Below are 23281 nucleotides of genomic sequence, written 5' to 3'. Positions count from 1 at the left end.
AGTAAAAACTTTTTTAAATATATCCGAAGCAGAAAGCCTGTGAGGGAGTCAGTTGGACCGTTAGATGATCGAGGGGTTAAAGGGGCACTTAGAGAAGATAAGGCCATCGCGGAAAGATTAAATGATTTCTTTGCTTCGGTGTTTACTGAAGAGGATGTTGGGGAGGTACCCGTAATGGAGAAGGTTTTCATGGGTAATGATTCAGATGGACTGAATCAAATCACGGTGAACCTAGAAGATGTGGTAGGCCTGATTGACAAACTGAAGAGTAGTAAATCACCTGGACCAGATGGTATACACCCTAGAGTTCTGAAGGAACTAAAAAATGAAATTTCAGACCTATTAGTAAAAATTTGTAACCTATCATTAAAAGACTGGAGGATAGCAAATGGAACCCCAATATTTAAAAAGGGCTCCAGGGGCGATCCGGGAAACTACAGACTGGTTAGCCTGACTTCAGTGCCAGGAAAAATAGTGGAAAGTGTTCTAAACATCAAAATCACAGAACATATAGAAAGACATGGTTTAATGGAACAAAGTCAGCATGGCTTTACCCAGGGCAAGTCTTGCCTCACAAATCTGCTTCACTTTTTTGAAGGAGTTAATAAATATGTGGATAAAGGTGAACCGGTAGATATAGTATACTTGGATTTTCAGAAGGCGTTTGACAAAGTTCCTCATGAGAGGCTTCTAGGAAAAGTAAAAAGTCATGGGATAGGTGGCGATGTCCTTTCGTGGATTGCAAACTGGCTAAAAGACAGGAAACAGAGAGCAGGATTAAATGGACAATTTTCTCAGTGGAAGGGAGTGGACAGTGGAGTGCCTCAGGGATCTGTACTGGGACCCTTACTTTTCAATATATTTATAAATGATCTGGAAAGATATACGATGAGTGAGATAATCAAATTTGCAGATGACACAAAATTGTTCAGAGTAGTTAAATCAAAGAAGATTGTGATAAATTGCAGGAAGACCTTGCGAGACTGGAAAATTGGGCATCCAAATGGCAGATGAAATTTAATGTAGATTGCAAGGTGATGCATATAGGGAAAAATAACCCATGCTAAAATTACACAATGTTGGGTTCCATATTAGGTGCTACAACCCAAGAAAGAGATCTAGGTGTCATAGTGGATAACACATTGAAATCGTCGGTTCAGTGTGCTGCGGCAGTCAAAAAAGCAAACAGAATGTTGGGAATTATTAGAAAGGGAATGGTGAATAAAACGGAAAATGTCATAATGCCTCTGTATCGCTCCATGGTGAGACCGCACCTTGAATACTGTGTACAATTCTGGTCGCCACATCTCAAAAAAGATATAATTGCGATGGAGAAGGGACAGAGAAGGGCTACCAAAATGATAAGGGGAATGGAACAGCTCCCCTATGAGGAAAGACTAAAGAGGTTAGGACTTTTCAGCTTGGAGAAGAGACGACTGAGGGGGGATATGATAGAGGTGTTTAAAATCATGAGAGGTCTAGAACGGGTAGATGTGAATCGGTTATTTACTCTTTCGGATAGTAGAAAGACTAGGGGGCACTCCATGAAGTTAGCATGGGGCACATTTAAAACTAATCGGAGAAAGTTCTTTTTTACTCAGCGCACAATTAAACTCTGGAATTTGTTGCCAGAGGATGTGGTTAGTGCAGTTAGTATAGCTGTGTTTAAAAAAGGATTGGATAAGTTCTTGGAGGAGAAGTCCATTACCTGCTATTAAGTTCACTTAGAGAATAGCCACTGCCATTAATAATGCTAACATGGAATAGACTTAGTTTTTGGGTACTTGCCAGGTTCTTATGACCTGGATTGGCCACTGTTGGAAACAGGATGCTGGGCTTGATGGACCCTTGGTCTGACCCAGTATGGCATTTTCTTATGTTCTTATGAATGTTCTGTTTGTTGCACTTCGCTTTGAGAGATTTACGGTACTTTATAAGGTGATTTATAAATATTCCTAAAATAAATAAAACGTTTCAGAACAGCATTCCTATGGGCTCCCTTGGAAGGGAAACCAAGAGTGAGGAAACAATGTCTTGCATATTTTATTACCTTAGATTTACATTTCGGATCACCATCTGGATCAGTGAGGGTTCCTCCATAGTAGGCAGGAAGTTGGTCGGGACTGATATGTTTCAGTAAAACATCCTTCCAATTATCTAGGAACAAGAGAACAATAACTGAAAGACAACCTTAGGCAGGAGCACAGAGAGAACTTCACTCACAAGGCAGCAAGGCCAGAGAACCTCATCTAATACTGCACACCGAGGAGAGAGGTTCCTCAAACTTACCCTGGGGAACCCTTTAGCCGGTTGAGTTTCCAGCATAGCCACAATGACTAAGCATGAGATAAATTAACATATATGGAGTTTCCAATGTATACATAGACCTTGTGGCTATCCTGAAAACTCAACTGGCTTTGGGGGGGGGGGGGGGTAGTTCTCCAGGACAGGTTTGGGAAGCTCTGTGTTACAAAGAATCAGCCCAGTCTCAGGAGCCGCAGGTTGGCCCAATGGAAGTTCTGAGCACCATATTTGATTCCTGAGCCTGGCTTCCAGCCCTTGGATGGGAGGCAATATCCACAGCCTCCTCAATGCCCCCCCCCCCCCCCACTCCCCGGGAGAGAGAGGGAGGTCTCAGCCATTGCTCAGTAGGGACACCTGCTGGCCACAGCCAGGGTGCACGCATTCTTGTGTCTGGATGGAGCTGCAGTCTGTGGCCCTTGGCCAGGAACTGTCAACTGCGATGGCTGGCATACATGAGCAACACAATGAAAATCATAGGGGGAACCACCCCAGGTAGTAATACATTGACTCATGATGCCAATGCCCCAGGAGGACCTGGTTATGATTGGTCTGGAAGCCCAAGGGAGCCCAAGGAAACTAGCAGGCAATCCACTCCCCGCAAAGAATGTTGACAAACTCTTTATGGGAATGTAATTGTTACTGTTAATTTGAACTTTACCAAAGCTTATGATATGATCCTGCATGATTGTGATACAGTTCTGATTGATTTTCAAATTAGAGAAGACAGGGTGCAGGGATAACAACTGTGCATCAGAGGAGATGGCTGATGTACCACTGGGTCACAATTAATGACAAGGTAGCAACAAGTGCTCCGTTACACTGTAAACACACTGCGGGACTCGCACACACTTTACAAAAGGACACAAGAGATCGTAGACAGAGGAGTAGAGAAGGAGCAGAGGAGCATTAAAGTGGACAAGCGCAGAGACACAAGACTCAGGCATAGGCAGTTACAAATATACTTTGAACAGGGCAGCACTTGTTAACACTAACCAGGTAACCCAGGCATCTGCTGATATTGAACTGGGAATGAGTGTGCAAAACCAGGCAGTAGTGGTTGCAGCTGGGTGCACATTGGTGTGTGTATGAACCAAAAGGTTTACTCTGTAGCTTGAAGTTTAGTTACCTCCTAGCACCATAATCTTCCTCCTGGTATCTTCACACAGAAAGGGCTTGATAAGGTTGTATGCCACAGGGAAGAGCTTGGGGGCTGAAAAGGAAATGGACACAGATGTAAAAGGTGAAAAGAAAGCATCTGTCCTAGCAGGCATGTCTCCGAGATGATAGGGACACTAAAAACTGAACAAATCCTGCGAGCATGGAGGAAGCCAGACACTGCGAATGGCTTGTGGCCTGAGATCACAGCGTCACATCAGTCACCTCCTAGAGAAATGCACTGTGCACTACATGTGAGTGTGCTTTGGGTTTTGAGTGTGCGCACTGTGTTGGGGTCTAATGTTTACAGCAGTTTTCTCTGATGTGGCTGGCGTACGTTGCACAGTCATCGGGGGGGACGGGACAGGGTCAGTGTCACCAAAATCTGAAAACTAAAAACCTGCGGCCAGAAAAATTTAGCATGCACTGTAATAAAAATCATACAAAATAAAATAAAAAGTTATCACATTTATGAGTCTTCTTTCCAAATGCTCAAGGTCTAGAACAGCAAGGATCCAAATTTCAGTGAAACAGCACAATACAAATTTCAATATCAATAAATAACCATTAAAGTATAAAATGCAAATCACAAGCACTTTGTAAGCTCCCAGGCCCTGGGAGGCTGGGTTCTTGTTCTCCATTTCCAAAAGCCTATACAGGAGCCCTCTCTGTTAGGCTTGGGCCCTTGCTGCAGCAGTGCACACCACATAACGGTGGATGCCGCAGCGCCAACAGCCACCAAAGGAGTGAAAAGAACGGGGATTGTTCACACTGTACAGTGCGGACCTAGGGGGAAACAATCAAAACAGAGCTGCAGCATTACGCAAGAGGTTTTCATGGGCAGACTTTATGCAAACTTTCAAAGCCAAAATGCCACGAAAGTTATCTGCCAAACGAGCAGCGACAGGGGAGGGGGGGGGCTAGCAAAACAGTGGCAGAGCTTTGAAAATGGAAACCTGCACGCACGGTTCTCCTGCCTTCATTTAAACACGCCCAGAAGATTGCCTCGGTTTCACTGCGAAAATGGACGCATCCCCGTGGAACCTGTGGGAAATTCTCAGTCACTGCTTCCTTAACCTTCCAAAATGACCCTGCCAGTGTCTCTCGAACGTCTGTGCGAAGAGGTCCACAATCAAAAAGCCAGCAAATATCCGGGCGATTTTAGGGCCGCTGTCTGTGCAGACCGATCTGTCCACACAAGTTTAGCTGGATAGTGCTCAATATGTAAATAAGTTAGCCCGCCCTCTTTTTTGTGTAGGTAAAAAAAACTTTGTACGGACAAAGGGAATATTTTTAAAGGGACAATATGTACAGGTGGAAGCAGATTTTGCCCTCAGAAATCTTTTGAATGTAGCCCTCTTAAGAGGAGGCTGCAATTTTCAAAGGTGCTTGCGCGGCTGCAACATCCATGGGCACTTTTACCGGCAGGCTTTGTACCAACTTTTGAAAAGGGAAGGACAAGTGCACATCCCCTCTGAAAACCCCAGAGCTTTGCACCTGCTTTTTCCATGGAAAATAATACAAGCAGAGATTTGCAGATGTGATCCATGAGCATGGTTTCACCCAGGTAAATATAAATATATATATATATATATATATATATATATATATAATATATATTTATATTATATATTTATATTATATATATATATATATATATATATATATATGTAAACCGATCAAAACAATAATTTTGTTATTGGAAAGTCGGTATAGAAAAATGCTAAATAAAATACTTGCATTCATAGCCAATGCCAGCTCTTTGGAGAAAATTTATTTATTTATTTATTTATTTAAAGTCTCTTCTATACCGATAGCCGTTCGCACATCGTATCGGTTTACATAAAACAAATAACTTTGGGCAGGGCCCTTACAAGTAACAGTCGAAAACAAGTAACAAATGAAAAGTAATGGGGAAAGGTGTGATAACAATTAGAAAAGTTTTAAGGATGGGAACTAAATAAAGGGGTGTCTCTTAGGTGAGATTATATATTATATTATAGTTATTATATTATAGTTGTTATTATATTACATATATAGTTGTTGTATTTATTTATTTATTATTATGCCAATCAGTTTTATTCTCCCTGTTTTTTGTAACTGCGCCTCGGCCTTCTTGTTATATGGTTTTGTTAAGTTAACCCCTAAGTTTGATGTAAACCGGCCTGATATGAAGCTTGTCATGAAGTTCGGTATAGAAAAATGTTAAATAAATAAATAAATAAATAAAATCTATAGTTACTGTTACTGTAACATCTGATAGCTAAGTGTGGCAGGCGTGTGCATTTCCACGAGGAGTCCCCCAAGTTCAATTCCTGGATCAGATTGCCCACACCTAGGTTGGTTTTATTCATGGGCCATTGGCAGGGGGATGGGGATGTCACTGTTATGTTAATCATTGAGAGCAACATCTGGATGCCAATATTCAGCCAGTATATGGACAAACAAGTTAACTGGATATTCAGCCACGCCAAGGAATATTCTCAGCTCTCTTATAATTAGCCAGATAAGTTTATCCGGCTAACTAAAAGGACAGCCAAATAGCAAGCTAGCTAAGCCAGATAACTGGCTATATGCTGATTATTCAGTCTATGTTTGTTGTGTTCGTGCCTCTTCTCGCCCCTTGCTCCACCCTCTCTACCTTGGGAGCGACTCCCTTTGGCTCTGACGGACAGATGCAGCCGCAGCTTCTTTTCTTGGTCCCAGTGTCCCCGGGCTGGCTTGACGCTATGGATCCGCCATGTTAAGAACATAAGAACATAAGAAAATGCCATACTGGGTCAGACCAAGGGTCCATCAAGCCCAGCATCCTGTTTCCAACAGTGGCCAATCCAGGCCATAAGAACCTGGCAAGTACCCAAAAACTAAGTCTATTCCATGTAACCATTGCTAATGGCAGTGGCTATTCTCTAAGTGAACTTAATTCCCGATGACGTAAGGGCGCGTGCGCTCCAGACTTTGTACCAGCAACGGCGCGAACCTCGGGGGCGTCCCCCCGTAGTGATGTCATCCATTTTCACTTTAAAAGGTCTTTGTTTGCTAACCTCTAACGAGTTAGCAAGGAACTCCAACAGGACTTGCTTCAGCAGTCCACGATACTTGCAACAATGATCCAAGTCAGCCCGGGGAACCCGTCCCCACTGCTCGGCCTTTTCAAACTTACCAGGAGTACCCGCTCCACGGGGGCTCCGCTCTCTCTTCTTGATTTCAGATTGCCGGAATACTCAGAAGACTCCTCATTGCCTGGAAGCGATCATGGACATGAACACAGTGAGTTCTATTACATAGGAATCGGTACTCGCTCCATGAGGGCCTACATTCCTATTGCTCTGAAGACTCCCTTCCGTCCAAGACGCTATCGCAGGTACGGAGATCGAGAGTTACATTGGCAAGATTGCAGATAGGAACCGGTACTCACTCTACGAGGGCCCATGTTCCTAGAATCCTTTACAGACTCTCTTCTACTCTAGAAGCCATTTCATATACAGCAATTGTGAGTTCTTATTACAGACTGTTTGTGGGAACCAGTGCTCACCTACGGCTCCTGTTCCTGAATGTACTGAAGACTCTCTGTGGAATAGAGACCATTGCAGATCTACTATTGTGAGTGTATCATCTTGTATCCAGTATACCCTGTCTACTCACTACTTCTAGTCTCTCTCTACAGCTCAGCAACCCAGAGATTATATTCCAGTATCAGAGGGACTTCAGCTCTGCCAGACACAGCGACTCACTACTGCCACCCCTGGTGGTCCAGCTTGCAGTCTAATAAAGAACTATTGTGTTTATTTCATATTCTAGCCTAGCCGGTGGTTCCTCTCAGGATCTCCTCCTGGGGGCGCTGTCATCTGCCATCGGCCCAGGGATTCACCATTTCCTCCAAGTGGTCATTCCTTACACTACTGTCACTCTGTGGGAGCCAACCACTACCGACCACTAACACTGCTTATGGAAGTTTTATATATATAGCTACCTTCTCTTTCTATGGGACTTGCCAGCAGCCTATATATAACAGATTGCTACTCCGTAGAGGAGGCATGATAGATTGCTATCTCAGTAGTGAAGTACAATATACCTATTGTTAGTTCCTCTCCTCAGAAGAGTATCATTGAACAGACTGCAAACTCCTCTTCCTGGGAAGTTGAGCCATAACAGATTGCTACCTCCTTCCCTTATAAGAGCATCTACAGCAATTCGCTAACAGATTACTATCTCTGCCCTCCTGGTGGGATAAGCACTACAGATAGCTAACTCTTCCCCTCTGGAGGAGGAGAGCATAACAATGTTACCTGGAAAAGTAGCTCTGCCATGGAATGCCCTGTGCCATCCCTCACCTTTCCTGTTGTTTAGCTGGATAAACAGCCAGTAAAGTGGCAGCCACGGAGTGTGGCCAAATATTCAGACAGCACCACTTAGCCAGCTAAATCGGGACTTAACTAGCTAAGTGGTGCCAAATATTGATTCCTGATGTGTGGATTTAGAGCCTGTGATGCAGGGTCCTCAAAAGCATTATTGCAATGACCAGAGTAGGAATCATGGGTTCCAGAGGAAAAAGGAAGAACCACCGGGCCAACTCCCATCCTTTGCAATAGCTATATAGAAATAAATGAATTGTATTTCTTATAAATCAAGTTTTGAATGCATTGCTTGTTGTATTTTTACTAAACTCAAGATTGTGTTAATGCTCTTCTTAAATAAAAATACACACACACAGTGGCCAGTGCTCCCTAACCGGAAAGGCTGGCATCAGTGGTATCACCGACTCCGAATCCTCAATTTCCACACCATGTTTCAGAGTAGTCCAACTAAGCCACTGAAAGACTGTCTCTGCCCTCCCCCTCGAGCGAAAGGAGGAGATAACTCCTCTGATAACGGATTCCAGCGGGAGAGGTCGCCTATGCGTGAATGCCCAATGCACTAGCTCCAATGTCGATGGTATAGAATCTAGGACCTGTAAATAGTCCCAAACCTTGGGTATTGAAAGTTCTAACAAGTGTCAAATTTGACCCTGCAACTTCAGCAACTTCTCTTCTGTGAGAAATACTCTATTGAACGTAAACTGAACTCCCAGATACTCCAGTATCTGAAAGGGAACAAGATGGCTCTTCGTTAGATTCACCACCCAACTGAGAGACTTCAAGCGTATCAGTACCATCTGAACCAACTGCCAACAGAGGTCCTCTGACTTCACACAAATGAGTAAGTCATCCAGGTACAGATACACCAACACCCCTTCCCATCATAAGGTCGCTGCCACCACCGTCACCTCTATGAATGTTCGTGGAGCCGTTGCCAATATGAAGGGAAGGGCCTGAAAATGAAAGTATTCCCCTAGGATCATGAACTTCAGAAACCTCTGGTGCTCTGGTTTGATGGATATTGCAGATATGCCTCCGTCAAGTCGAGAGATGCCAAGAATCCTCCTTGCCTATGACTGTCCTCAGGGTCTCCATGCAGAACCGAGAAACCTTGAGAGCCAGCTCTACCTTTTTCAAAATCAAAATTGTCCGAACATCCCATCCTGTTTATGGAACCAAGAAATAGATGGAATACCTTCCTGATCTTTGCTCTTCATGAGGAATTAGTACTATGGCTCCCAGATGCTGTAAGCGGTCCACCATCTGATGAACAGCTACCCACTTGGCATGAGAAGCGCAAGGGGAAATAATATACCCGTCTTGTATTAGACACATACATTTTTAATGTGTAGCCGTCTTATCATAATTGGGACCCACTGGTCCACGGTAATTTTGGCCAACTCCTCATAAAAAAGCATCAAGCGCTCACCGACAGCCGGAACTGAACATTAGACCCTCCCTGGATCCGAAGAGTGGACTGTCCTTGCGTCATTGCAAGGACTTCGCACCTACTGCACCAGGGCCAGTGTCTCCTCTGGAAATGGATACGGTTTCACCACTCCCCTGCCAACCTTTAAGCCAGATTTAGGGGCATTCCATAAGCCGGATTTAGGGGTGTACCAGTCCCAAACTACCAATAATTTCTCTGAGTGAAAGGGTAAGGCTTTCGCTGCGCAGTTTGTCCAATATGGGATCTGCTTCCAGGTCAGACTTCTCATGCAAAACTATGATCACAAGCCCTTAAGGACATAAGGAATCAAACCAAACAACTGGAAAGCAGAATGCTAAACAGAACCTTAAGTTGCAAAAACACAGCACAACTGCAACGGAAAAGCTGCATCTTTGAGATATAGACCCAAACTCCCTCAAGTCATTTGCACTGTCAAAGCCACACCTTTAGGCAAAGCGTATCTCAAGGGAAACCAGTCTCCTGGCATGCCCCCCAGGGCAGAATCTTACAGCCCTACCCCTTTGGGCAAGAGAGAAGCCACAAACTCCTACTGGAATCACCAGCCCACTCTATCAAGAGATTCACTCCAAAGAGGGAACCAAATACTCTCCAGAATAGTTTGCGCAATAAAAATACCATAACCGAAGGGGTCCTTCCAAGTCATCCCCCTTGGAATTCCCTTTGGGATTAACCTGCCTCACCCTCCTCCACACTGGGAGGAAAATCTGTGGGAATTTCCAATTGCTGAGCATTAAAACTGGCCATAGGCCCACTTCCTTCTGAGCCTTAATAGGAGAGACTAAGAAATAAAAAGTGAGTGGGGAACCCTCCACATGGAGGTAACTACTGGAGGTGCTGAACTTGCCCCGCAGACTCTGCCTTAGGGCTCCTATTGGGCACGAGTGCCTTAGTGGGAACCTCAGTCCTGGCCTGTGGAACTTCCCCTCCCACTCTCCTCAGGAGTTCTGTCCCTCCAGCCACGACAACGAGAGGGAAGACTTCCACCATGCCCCAGTCCTCCTGCAGAAGCGACCACCATGGAGCCTCCAAATTGAACAGTGTGCGCCGAGAGCCCTCGGCCTCCTCCTGCTAGTGAGCACACCGGCACAGCAAGCACATAGCCCATGCTGAGTGCGATTGATCGACATGGCATCACCAGATTTCTGCTCCCGCCCTCAGTGGAAGTGCACACAACAGCGGTGCAAATTCTCTTTTTCCCTGTACCAAGCAGTAACACTTTCTCTGGCGTGGTCAACATACAGATTGCACTGAGTGCGAATGATCGGCCTGGTGCCCCAGGACTGCTCCAGTCTTGAGTGTGAGCGTGCACAATAGCAGTGCAAATTTTCTCTGCCTGCACCAATCAGGAATGGTGAAAAGTGGCAAAGAAAACCATTTCTGAGCGGCACAGATCATCATGACGTCAGCGAATTCCCGTTCCCGCCACCCGCAGGCAAGTGAACACAGCCGTTTTTTTTAAAATAAAATAATTCATCTGCACTGAGCAAGCCCACTCACCAAGAGACCACTGGTCCTGGACCCTTAAGGCCTTCTCAATGGCAAAGTGTTACCGTGGGCTTACAGGCTGAGCAGTATGTGCCACATAACCACCAGTCACAAACTCCACCTCCCTGCGGCGAACACACGAGCTACAATTCACCTGTTTAGCGGGAGAGGCTGTCTCCACGTTCCCTGGCTCCAACCACTCAAGCTTTTTTCTCTTTTTTTTTTGTGAAAAAAAAAAGAAAATACTTCCCAGGTAGGCTTCTTCTCTTCAGGAGCCACCATGGGAAAAGAAGAAAGGCAGGGAGGGGGAACGAGGCGTGAAGGATCAGACACACCGGATTTCAGGGCAGAAGCAAATCAAGGGTCACCAACCCCCTGCTCGCCCGCATCAACTTCTCTCTTTCTTCATGTTTTTTTTTTAATATACTTAAGACTGCAGGTTTTACACCATCTACCATCTGCTAGAGACAGAGAAATACTGAGGGACTGCAGGTGAACATAAGAACATAAGATATGCCATACTCAGTCAGACTAAGGGTCTATCAAGCCCAGCATCCTATTTCCAACAGTGGCAAGTGCCACTGGCAAGTACCCAAACTTTAGATAAATCACAAGCTACTATTGCTTATTAATTACCAAAATAGCAGCTTATGGATTTTTCCTCTAGGAGCATATCCAAACCTTTTTTAAACCCAGTTACACTAACTGCTGTAACCACATCCTCTGGCAATGAATTCCAGAGTTTAACTATACACTGAGTGAAAAAGAATTTTCTTCAATTTGTTTTAAATGAGCTACTTGGTAACTTTATGGAGTGCCCCCTAGTCCTTCTATTATTATCTGAGAGAGTAAATAACTAATTTATATTAACTTGTTCATGTCCTTTCATTATTTTGTAGACGTTTGTCACATCCACCCTCAGTTGTCTCTTCTCCAAACCGAACAGCGCTAACCTCTTTAGCTTTTCCTCATAGGACAGCCGTTCCATGCCCCTTATCATTTTGGTAGCCCTTCTCTGCACTTTCTCCAGTGCAGCTCTAACCTTTTTGAGATGCGGCGACCAGAATTGTACACAGTATTCAAGGTGCGGTCTCACCATGGAGCGATACAGAGGCATTATGACATTTTCCGTTTTATTCACCATTCCCTTCCTAATCATTCCTAACATTCTGTTTGCTTTTTTGATCGCCACAGCACACTGAGCCGACGATTTCAATGTATTATCCACTATGATGCCTAGATCTCTTTCCTGAGTGGTAACTCCTAAGATAGAACCTAACATTGTGTAACTACAGCAAGGATTCTTTTTCCCTATATGCATCACTTTGCACTTGTCCACGTTAAATTTCATCTGCCATTTGGAAGCCCAATCTTCCAGTCTCGTAAGGGCCTCCTGCAATTCATCACAATCTGCTTGAGATTTAACTACATAATTTTGTGTCATCCGCAACTTTGATCATCTCACTTGTCGTACCCCTTTCCAGATCATTTATAAATATATGAAAAGCACTGGTCCAAGTACAGATCCCTGAGGCACTCAACTGTTTACCTTTTCATTGTGAAAACGGACCATTTAATCCTGTTCTCTGTTTCCTGTCTTTTAACTAATCCCATGACCTTTTAGTTTTCTTAGAATCTTTTCATGCAGGAAGTTGTCAAACGCCTTCTGAAAATCCAAATACACCACATCTACTGGATCACCTTTATCCATGTTTATTCACCCCTTCAAAAAATGTAGATTTGTGAGGCAAGACTTCCCTTGGGTAAATCCATGTATGTAGCAGTGTCGGTGAAACTTTCTCTGTCTCCATCTGCTGGCAGAGATTCAAACCTAGGAGTCTGGACAGATGTGGGTATGAACAGGAATACGGTGAGCTGGAAGCCTGCATTACTGCCAGTATGCATGGACTCACCTTTAATAACAAAGAGGCGCCTCAGGGACTCAGGATAGTTGTCTTCAAACATGGTCAAAATCTGTAAAATCAGAGTATACCTATTTAGTTCTGGTCATCCAAAACTTGCATTGTTATTCATGTCTCTCCAGAACCTTCCAATAGCCATGCTGCCTCTGCTATTCAGTTTCACTCCTTCCCACATGAGGAGAAGAGAGCGCCCCACATTTCTTCTCAAATACTGCAGGTACAAATATTATTCACTAATCTGTTTAATCCATGAGAGTCTCATTTGCAAGACTGTAGGGTGCCTGTGGCCGTTTGATGAGTTAACAAGTTGCCATTACTCCTTCCACAACACCCCCCCTCCCCTTTGATTGGCTGCATCAGTCTGCAGGTCAGACAATTGGACTGTTCCACTATATGAAAGCTGTGGGGGAGAGCAGGCTAACTGTTTCCATAAACATTTTCTTAAAACTAATATTTTATTGACTTAACATTTTACAGATAGACATACATCTCTTTAAGCATACCTGGAAAAATTCTGGATTTAGCTGGGTAAGAGGGGCCCACTCACCTCCTTTTCATTTTAGAAGAGATACAACACAAGCAATTCATCTCTGAAAATAATTTTATTTTGTATTTAAAGTTTTTGTAGACTGTCTGCTCCAAAAATTGGTACTAACTAGTTAATAATGATACATAAACCTAAATCTCTGACATAGACAAATGCAGAGAACAGCAGCTTACTACGATAAATCAATATTCACCAACTAACAAACAATCATAAATGCTTCATATAATAAATGAACTTTTGATTGCTTGCGAAATATTTTGTGTCAGACTTAAGATGCAACTGACCAGGTAAATCATTCCCCCGAGTGGGGCCTATGAAGGAAAATGCACAAGCCGAGCCCCCTTAAACGATGGCACCACCAACTGATCCAAATTTCACAATGAGCGAACTTGGCGGGGAGGTTGAGATAAAGACAGGAAATTCGTTAAATAAGGAGGATCTTGAATTCCTTAAAGACTACGACTAATATTTTAAATGTGATCTTTTGAACACCAGGCAACCTATGTAGCTTAATTAGCATTGGTGTAAAATACATGTGTTAAATGCAGCTACATCCTTCACACCCACTCTTTGGTGCAGGCTCCCAAAGGGGTAATTGAGCGCATGTGAAAGTGTCATGGAAGCATGCCGTTCTCCTCCCCCAACCTAAACGTGCCTCTGGGTGCCCCTCCTCGCAGCCTGGCTCATAGCACCAGCACATGGGAGCCTGCGTGTACGTTCAGCCAGACAGAAGGTCAGACTACAATTTTCAGCCAAGCCGTTTTACCCAAGGCGTTAGCTGTCTCCCAGCGCGTCAGGTACCCACTTTGAGTGTAAGCTCTCTGGGACATGGACTCATTGTACCTGTAGGTTATGTTACGGTTATATACCACCTTTCTTGAAGAAAGTTCAATCCAAAGCAGCATGTTTATTTATTTATATATTCACTATGATATACTGCTTGTGGTTTATGATAATAAATCTACAAATGTAATGTGTTGAAGTGCCTTGGTTTAAGGTACCAAGTAAGTGCCAACATATTAATAGCTCTTGACTTCCAGTGCTCCAGTCCATCCTGGACTGTCTTCTCTCACCTCTCCATAAGTCTCCACTGCTGGCTTCCAGAGATGCTTCAGCCCCAGCCCTTCACAGTCATAAATCATGATTATTTCCTCTACACTCCTCCCCAGCTGGAAGAGAGCAGAAAGGGGGTGAGAAATATCAGCCTCAATTGCATTTTGTCAATTGATAATAGAAGTAGAGATACAGGAGTGGGATAAGAATGGAGTTAAATAAGAACACGCCAACAGAAGGCATGAGGATAACCTGATTGGAGCAGCAGCTACAACCCTAAATGCCCAGCTCGGCAGACTGGATGGAACTTTTTGGATTCTATCTGCCATTTAGTACGTTGATATATTATAATCACTTGATGAAACCTGTTTGGGGTGGGGGAGATGTTGAGGGGTCTCAGACAGGGACAGAACTTGGTGAGCTTATAGAATGTGACCCTGGGAGCTTGCCAATTCTATAGATCCAAGCAAAAAGTACCCATAAAGGTTGGCATCTAGTCAAGCACGATAAGTAGAGGACTTTAGACATGGCACCCGTATGATAAAAAGTCTGGATAAACAAGCAGACAGGTATGGTTCAATGCACTACACTACACAGCATCCCACGAAGTGAACAAATTCAGCAGACTTCACTCTCATAAGCTGAAGGTCTAGGGTCATGCCGTTCACAGCCCCAATTATCTCTAAGAAGAATATCTAATCTTACATGTGTTGTAATGATTAAAATGAAAGGGGAAGAAAAGAAAGGAAAAGTTACAACATAATATTAATCATATACCCACAGGAGGAAATCTATATCCAGAGAAGTAGTGTTCAATTATCTTTCATGCAGCATACACAATATATTATACCCATAGAGGTACCACTTGGGCAGCTTACGTACAGCACATGCAGCATTTTCAGGATGCTAACCTTCACATGGCCAATGCTATAACCCTAACATCAACAAGCATGGGGTAGCCGGATGTTTCAGACAACAGCCACACTAAAGTTTGGTGGTTGTGTGCATCATTTAAAAAAGTGGGTGGAGGGTGGGGTGTTATTAAACCTGGGTCTTGTAAGAATCAGGAGGAAGACAAGCCCTGGAAATGCCAACCAGCAGAGGTGGTGGGGGCCAGCACTGTCACAGAAATTAAACCCGCTTGGGACAGATACAGAGGACAATGGTATGAACAGGACTGAGAGCTCGCGTAACAGATTTGGTGGCATGGAGAGCTGGGAAATGTATGTGGAGAAGGACAGAGGAGGACACCTGGGCACACTGGATGAGCTGTCATTTACTATCCCCATGGCAGGAGATCTGTATCCAGAAATATATTCATACCACTCAGTCATGCTATGAATGTATTTCTGTTCCCCACACAGAGCTTTGGATGCAGCAGATTATACAGAAGAAGATGTGTATCCGCTCAGTTGCTGGATATGCAGTGCATATTGTATACTACTCCCACAGGAGGGCACATCTCACCTTTTCTGTTTGCTTCTTGCATTCCTGCTGCAGCACTTCACAGTCACGGGCTTTTGTTTTAACCAGTTCTTGCTTGGAGGCAGAAAGGAGTAGACCCTTGGCATCAAGAGGGCCGACTACATCATACCAAATGGGACAGCCCTCCCGGTCATAGCCACATAGCCCTCCAGACAAATACAGTCGAACCACCTGCGGAGAAACAGAACCTGAAGATGGCCCAAGAAACTGTTACCAACTCGCCTACCCGTGTCCACCCCATGAAGAAACCGTGACCTGACCCTCAAAGCAGAGAAATGAGGGCATGAAAAATCAAATCCTGCTCTGCATACGATACACGATATGGTCCTGGCTCACTTACCATCCCCCTTTGTCTCTTAGAGGCCTAATGCCCCAAACTCTGGCTCAGAGTTTCTCTCGCCAGCAGGTCCAGCAGGGTGGCGCTGCACACACAGGCACTTTCTTAGCTAGCAGCGATAGAAGGTACAGAAGAGAGCAGCCATCATGACAGAGTCAGTGTGCAGTGCTCCAGGAGGCTCTCCGTCTCTGTGAGAAACGCTAAGGACATTTCTCAGGCCACAGGTTCAGGGGATGTTTTTGACTTCTCCAGTGGGTCACAGATGCAAAGTGGGAACTATTCTTGTTCCTTCACCTTCTCTTCGCCATAGAAGCTGGCATACAGAAAGAGGACCAAAACCTGGTGGTCAGACTTTCCACCCCAGAGGTGGCGGTATGTGTGTTTGGCATGCTAAATTGTAAATGTGGATTGAGATGAAAGGTCTGTATAATTGGTGCTGCACTCAGAGTCCCTACCACAGGACACAAAAATCCAATTAAAAGTTCTTCTCTCCTTATTCCATGTGAGGAAGTTTACTGCCTACCAGACCTGGTGTGGCGACAGAGAGAAAACATGAACTGATTCTGTGCACAGAGGGGGAAAAGAAATAATGTGGGGAGGACAGGCAGGCACTGAATAAAGGATAGTCCAAGGCCCTCCAAATGAGCCCATTAAGCCTCTAGGAGAGGTATAAGGGGGAGTTAATTATGCCCTTGGAAGTGCAGGCACTCCAGAGAAGGTGCACTACAATGTGCAAAACCTGGACTATAAGCTCCAGAAAAGACTCTGAATCTAAGGCTGTATACCCGAGAGGAAAGATGAGACAGAGCAGATTCAGGTACCTGAAAGATATCAAGAAATCCAAACATGAACCTGTTTCAAGGGGAAAGGAGGTTCTAGAACAAGTGGTGGTGATATGAGGCTCAGAGGGGGTAGACTGAGGAGCAACATCAGGACATATTTTTTCACAGAAAGGGTGGTAGGAGTATGGAATATCCTCCAGGGGTGGCTGGTGGCAACTAAAACTGTAAGAGTTCAAGAGGGAATGGGATAAGAACTGAGGATCATTAGTTAATAAAAGTGGAGAGAGCTGAAAGAATTATCATCATTATTTATTGATTATCATGCTTTTCCACCCTGCAAGTTAAAAGCAGGTTACCGGAAGACAGCGGATATACATCACTCCAACAGTGAGTTACAATAAGCAGCTCAATAGCAGATACGTATAGCAAACTGAAGTGGGACCAGAACTGGAGCAATAAGGAGACAATAATATTTACGTGTTATAGGGAACAGTGGCACAGATTTGCTGATCTGCGAGCTAGAGAGTATACTGCTTTGGTCAGTGAGCAGTTTATGTGATTCCTGTGGGCTAGGGTAGAGCATCAGGGCTTCAGCAGGAGTTTGGGGGTCAGGTTGCGAGCCATAAGCTGCTACAAGTAACCAGATTTTCAGTTTAAGAGAGAAGGGCTGGAGCAAGCCTGATCTCAAGTGGAAGTGACTTCCAAAGTGTGGAGAGCGAGCCTGTGAAAGTCTTTTCTTGGTGGTTGATTCTCTCATGTCTTTAGGGACTGAGAGGAGAGCTTGGGGTAGTGAGCACAGCGGGCAGGTGGGCGAGTTGGTTGCTCAGATTGGGAATGCCAGGACCAGGGTTTTGACTATGGCCCAGTAGTGTGGTGGTGGGATCCAGTGAAGTGCTCTGCGGACTGGGCGATATGACTTGCATTTTATGGCTTTTAGTATGGTTCAGGCAGCTGCATTTTGTATGAGTTACAGGCGGCAGTTGAGATTTTTGGGCAGTCCAATGTATAAAGAGTTGTAATAGTTGAGGTGGGAGATCGCACAGGCCCGAATCACCGTTGTAAAGCCTATGTCATCAAAGGGGTGGTGGTGGAGTAACTGGAAGAATGTGGACTTAGTTACAGAAAGTTTCTGGGTGCCAGTGGCGAGTCTCGATTCCAGGATGAAGCCCAGACATCAGACCTGGTGGGAGAAAGGGAGGGCTGCTCCTTCTAAGGTTACCCCTGAGTGGATGTGGGTGTGGTCTTTTTTTCCCACTCCATAGAACTTGTGTTTTTTGGGGGCTTAGTTTCAGTTTGTTACAGAGTAGCCAGTTCAAGACTTTATCCAGGTGGGTGTTAAGCTTGGCGATTGCCCAGTCAGGTCCAAACCTAGGGGACACATCTGCATGTGTGTGGTAGAGGATATTGGAATGCTTGAGTACCTTGCCTAGTGAGACCATAGAGAGGTTAGAGAGTGGGAGAGAGGATGAAGCTTTGTGGTATTTATTTAATAATTTTTATATACCGACTTTTCATGCAAGCATATCAAATCGGTTTACAGTAGTTAGCAAATATTCATTTAAAAATATTTGCATTTCCACATAGTAAGGGGTAGGGGTGAGAGAATGCTTGTACAAGGGAGACTGTCTGGGTGCAATCTTGGAGAAAGATTCAAGTCCGTTCAGTGCCAGGCCAGTGATGCCTATGTCTGTTAGGTGGGTGATAACGATATCATGGTCAATGGTAAAAAGGTGGAATATCAACTATCTATATAAATAAAAAATGTAAATGTAAATGTTCGTTTGTTCAAAATCTTAAATCTCCGAAAGTTCTTCACCGATTGCTTTGAGATTTTGACACAACGTTGCATTCGAATACGCGCGAGTTTTTATATACCTATATTATATAGATGTCACACCTGCGACAGGTAAAAACATGCTTTTTTGGAAAAACAGCGCCATCTGTTGGACGTACAAGCAACACACGCTATCTACAATATAAATGGGCTCTGACCCACAGCCCGCAAATGCGCAGTAGAGAGCAGCTCTTCCGCGCATGTGCGGACCACTGAGCTCTGCGCTACGTGCTGGGTGTCACAGAGGGGAGGAGGAAAGGGCAGACGAGTCGCCGCTCCGAGAAACGGCTCAGTCTGTTCCTCCACCGCTGGGGAAGGGGGGAGGGAGTAGGGACTGCTGGACAGTTACACACAGGAGGAGGAAAGGGTATAAGAGTCGCCAAGCCAGTCCGTCCATAGCCGGGCAAGGGGGGGGAGGGAGTTGGGATGGCCGGAGCAGAGCAAATGCAGTAAAAAGCGGCTGTGAAGAGTTACAGATCACCTTCTCACAGAAAGAATGGGAGGTGATTATATCCCAATTGGGCAAAGGTTTAATTGCGGCTTCTATGATTGAAAACTCCCTTAAATTGTTCTACAGATGGCATATCTGTCCAGCGCACGTTCATAGGATACAATCCACTTTTTCAGATCGCTGCTGGAAAGGGTGCGGAGGAGAAGGCAGTGGGTGGGAGTATCCAATAATTCAAGACTTGTGGCGATCTGTGGAACGCTGGATTGGTCAACTTTTACAAATGTCCCTTGTACTAGCACCGCAACATGCCCTATTGGGCGTTAGCCCTGTGCCGACCAAGAGTGGGGAAAGCCTTCTACTCAACTATATTTTTACTACTGGTAGGCTAGTGTTAGCGAGGCACTGGAAATCCCCAATTGTGCCGGGGGATTGCTGAAATACAACAGAATGTGGGGAAAATTTACATCTTAGCAGAGATTACTGCCCATTCCAGGAAAAATATAGGACGTTTTCGAAAGGTATGGCAGCCGTATACTGCAAGGCGGGCAACTTTACATTAAATGGTTCAGATATGGGGCACACATGCATAGACAACAATCACTCGTGTTGCTACTTGTACACTGATTTAGTGCATTAAGGCTTTATGGTATCTATCCTCTTTCCTCTCCTTTCCAAAGTGTATGTACCTGATGCTCTCCATTCATAATTTCCAACTTCAGCAGGGAATTAAGGGACAGGGAGGCGGGTTGGGGGGGGGGGTTCATGGGGGAATACAATTAAATGACACAACATGAAGGTTTACAATGGCTTCATTTATTTCACAGTTTGTATTTCTGTTATGAAGTTATATCAATGTCAATTTGGCATGATGTACATTTTACAGACTGGCTTATTATTGAATTTGTGTACTTCTACTCCTCTATACCATTGTTTCATATGTTTGATGATCTGTTTTTACTTGTTGTCTCAATAAAAATTTAAATTACAAAAAAAAAGAAAGCGGCTGTGAAGAGATCACAAGCAGCTGTAGCCTGCAGCAGCCAAAGCGCAAAGAGCTGAACAGAGAACAGCTCGCCCTCCTCCCCTGCCCCCTGAGTCCCGCAGATAAGGAGAAGCCAAGTAAATATCCCGCAACTGCGGGGGGGGGGGGGGAGGGAGGAGGGGGAAGGCAGTGCTGTCAGCCCGCCCATGGGTCTCAGCCACCACGGGAAGAGTTTACATGGGCATCGCTCCACCCCCACTCCCAGCAAAGCACCGTGACGAAAGTAAAAGCCATAGCCCTGCTCCCTCCTCCCTCTCAAGCCCCTGATCGGATTTCTTAAAGGCACAGGTCTTCCAGAAAGAGCAAAGTAAGCTAGGCAACGTGTCCCAAATCTGTTGCAGTGCCTGCCGCCTGCCCTTTGCGAGGGGGGGGGGACGGAGTGTTTTCCTCTCTCTCCCAGACACAACTGGCATGGGAACTTTGCAAGCTCTTGCGAGTGTAGAGCAAAGACTTAGGTGGGGAGGGGACAAAAATCCTGCCCTTTTTAATTGTGTGAGAGAGAAGTGTGGTAATGTGCGCTGAAGGTGAGTGTGAGTGCCAGAGAGAGAGGGAGACTACGTGAGGGATTGTGTATGTGTGTGAGAGGGATTGGGCGTGCGTGTGTGAGGGACAGAGGGAGAGTGTATGTGCGAGAGAGAGAGAGGAAGCCTATGTAGGGAGCTGTATGAGAGAGAGATTCTCTATCCACACCCCCCCCCCAGCTCTCCACTTATAGGTTACAGTGGAGTTCAGTGGAGAGGGGAATGGGAGAGCAAAGGAGTTGGGGCCTGTAAGGATAGAGTGAAAGGGGTCTGAGCCTGTCCCTCCGCCACCGGGGAAGGGGGGAGGGAGTTGGGATGGCAGGACCATTACGCCTCGCGAGATCCCCCTCGGCCAGCGCTGCAGCTCCTACCACCGCCACCGGCCCTTCGTGGTGCTGGGGGGGGGGGGGAGAGCGGAGCAGAGCAAAGACGTAGGAGGAGAGGGGACAAAAATCTCGCCCGTTTTAACGGGCTTAACGGTTTGGACTAAATATTTTACGATTCCATTTCAATGTTTCCGATTGCATTGTTAAATTGAATTTTCATAGATTTCGATTTATTTTCATTTTGATTTAATTATTTCGTGTGACATTGCGTTGGAATTGAGCTGTGTTGTTTACCATACCGTTCATTTAGTGCAGGGATGGGCAATTCCAGTCCTTGAGGGCCACAAACCGGTCGGGTTTTCAGGATATCCCTAATGAATATGCACGAGAGAGATTTGCATGCACTCTGCCTCAGTCGCATGTAAATCGTTTTCATGCATATTCATTAGGGATATCCTGAAAACCCTACCGGTTTGCAGCCCTCGAGCACCGGAATTGCCCACCCCTGATTTAGTGAATATAGTTTATGTTTTTTCTTTTTTCATTTCTAGAATTATGCAGTTTACATCTAGACACGGATTGCTTCTTACATGGACAATTATATGTTGCGTGTTCTAGAGTCGGCAAACCAGACAATCTCTATCTCCCTACAGACAATGGAACAACAAAAAATATTGTATATCTACAAGCATTGTGAAATTAACCATATTCGAAACGTGTGCTTTCTCTTTTCTTTCTTTTCCATTTAACCAGACTGAGCCACAGCACCGCGTGGTCGGGTACAGCTAGTAAGTAAATAAAAGTCAAGAAGTACTAGGAATGCGGGTCAGCCACTATCTAGGCAGAGACAATGGTCGTTGACCAGGATCACTAGTGCCATTTCAATGCTGTGAACCCAGACTGGGAGGGGTCTAAGAGGTTGGTAGGTTGTAGAAAATTGGCGAGTTGCAATAAGACTGCTTTTTCAATAACCTTGCGGAGGAATGAGAGGTTGGAGACTGGTCAGTAGGTAGTTTGGGTATAAGTCAGGTTTCTTCAATGAATGCTTTACTAATTTGTTTTAAGGCCATTGGGAGGCATCTTTCTGCTAGAGAGGTGGGAATGATGGGCTGGAGGTGGTGGAATAGCCCAGCTTTGGCTTGTGGGTTTGAAACAAGAGAGGAGGCAATCTACTTCTTCCTCAGGTAAGAGGTGGAACGCTGCCAGGGAGCAGGGAGGAGCAGATTGATTTTTTCTGGAAGGGAACATTTCTTGGTGGAGGCATCTAGCTCAGATCTGATGCGGCTGATTTTGAAGTTCTAGTGGTAACACAGGCAGCCACAGACCTAGATTTGCTTGTCAGGCTGCAACTGTAGAATTGAACAACAGTTGGGTCTGTCTGGCAAGTTGCAAGTTCTGTAATAAGAGATCTCCTAAAGATGCAAACACAGGCACATAGCAGGCTACACAGGAGCCCCAGCAGGCTGACTAGTAATGATAGCTATGTGTGACGATAGAATCAAACTAGCAGCTGGGTCTGTCTTGCAGGCTGTGAGCTCTACAATATCTAGAAGTCTCAGCGGAAATGCAGTCACTCATGTAGCTGAGTCAGTCTGGCATGCTGCGGAGGGGACCTAGTGGCTTTCAGGCAATGGCCACAGTACTAGTTATAACAGAGCTTTGGGATTAGGCATGAGAAAAACTGGGGGCTGGAGAAAATTAACTGGGGTTCTTGTATGCTCTTCTACCCAAAATTATGAGATACAAAAAAAATTAAAAAACCCGACTCTTGGGGATAAAGAGAAATCTTGCAGACGCTCATACTCTGTGGCTGACAGCAGGGATGAAGCCACGAATAAGTGGGCCAATGGATGGGCCAGAAGGTTTTTTCTAAGATAATCTAGTATACTGTCACGGGCATGCAAGGTAAGCTCACTGCAAGTTCTTGCAACCAATTTCTAATTCAGTCCCCTTTGTAATTTTCTAGATATTCTGTGGATGAACAGTAGTTCCACCAAAAACGTTTTGGACACATATGCCAGAGCGTGCAAAGTCCTTCTCCCTGTCACCCAATATCTTACTACTATTTTATTGGCCCTCAGTACCACTTGCTGAGTCTCTACAGGTGTCAGGTACAGAATATTTTACAGGCCTCTCACTATAAGCAATCAGAGCTGGAAGTCTGCTAGGCCAGGTCCCTCCCACTGGGGTCACCAAGCCAGAGGGGCT

At 45.0% G+C, this 23281-nt stretch overlaps 1 protein-coding gene across 1 annotated transcript in view; it reads right to left on the bottom strand.

Annotated features, from left to right (window-relative positions):
- Nucleotides 1–23281, bottom strand: part of SEC14L2 (SEC14 like lipid binding 2) — a 111688-nt gene that overhangs the window by 23577 nt on the left and 64830 nt on the right. The window contains exons 5-9 of the mRNA XM_029572027.1: nt 15763–15951; nt 14316–14411; nt 12687–12747; nt 3431–3514; nt 2051–2157 (exon numbers count right to left, since the gene is read on the bottom strand). Coding sequence (XP_029427887.1) covers nt 2051–2157; nt 3431–3514; nt 12687–12747; nt 14316–14411; nt 15763–15951 — 537 coding nt within the window. The remainder of the gene's footprint in view (nt 1–2050; nt 2158–3430; nt 3515–12686; nt 12748–14315; nt 14412–15762; nt 15952–23281) is intronic.

The sequence above is a fragment of the Rhinatrema bivittatum genome, chromosome 11, assembly GCF_901001135.1.
Source record: "Rhinatrema bivittatum chromosome 11, aRhiBiv1.1, whole genome shotgun sequence".
In the NCBI taxonomy this organism is placed as follows: Eukaryota; Metazoa; Chordata; class Amphibia; order Gymnophiona; family Rhinatrematidae; genus Rhinatrema; species Rhinatrema bivittatum.
Note: the sequence above shows the minus strand (reverse complement) of the source record. Positions and strands in the feature narration are given on the sequence as shown.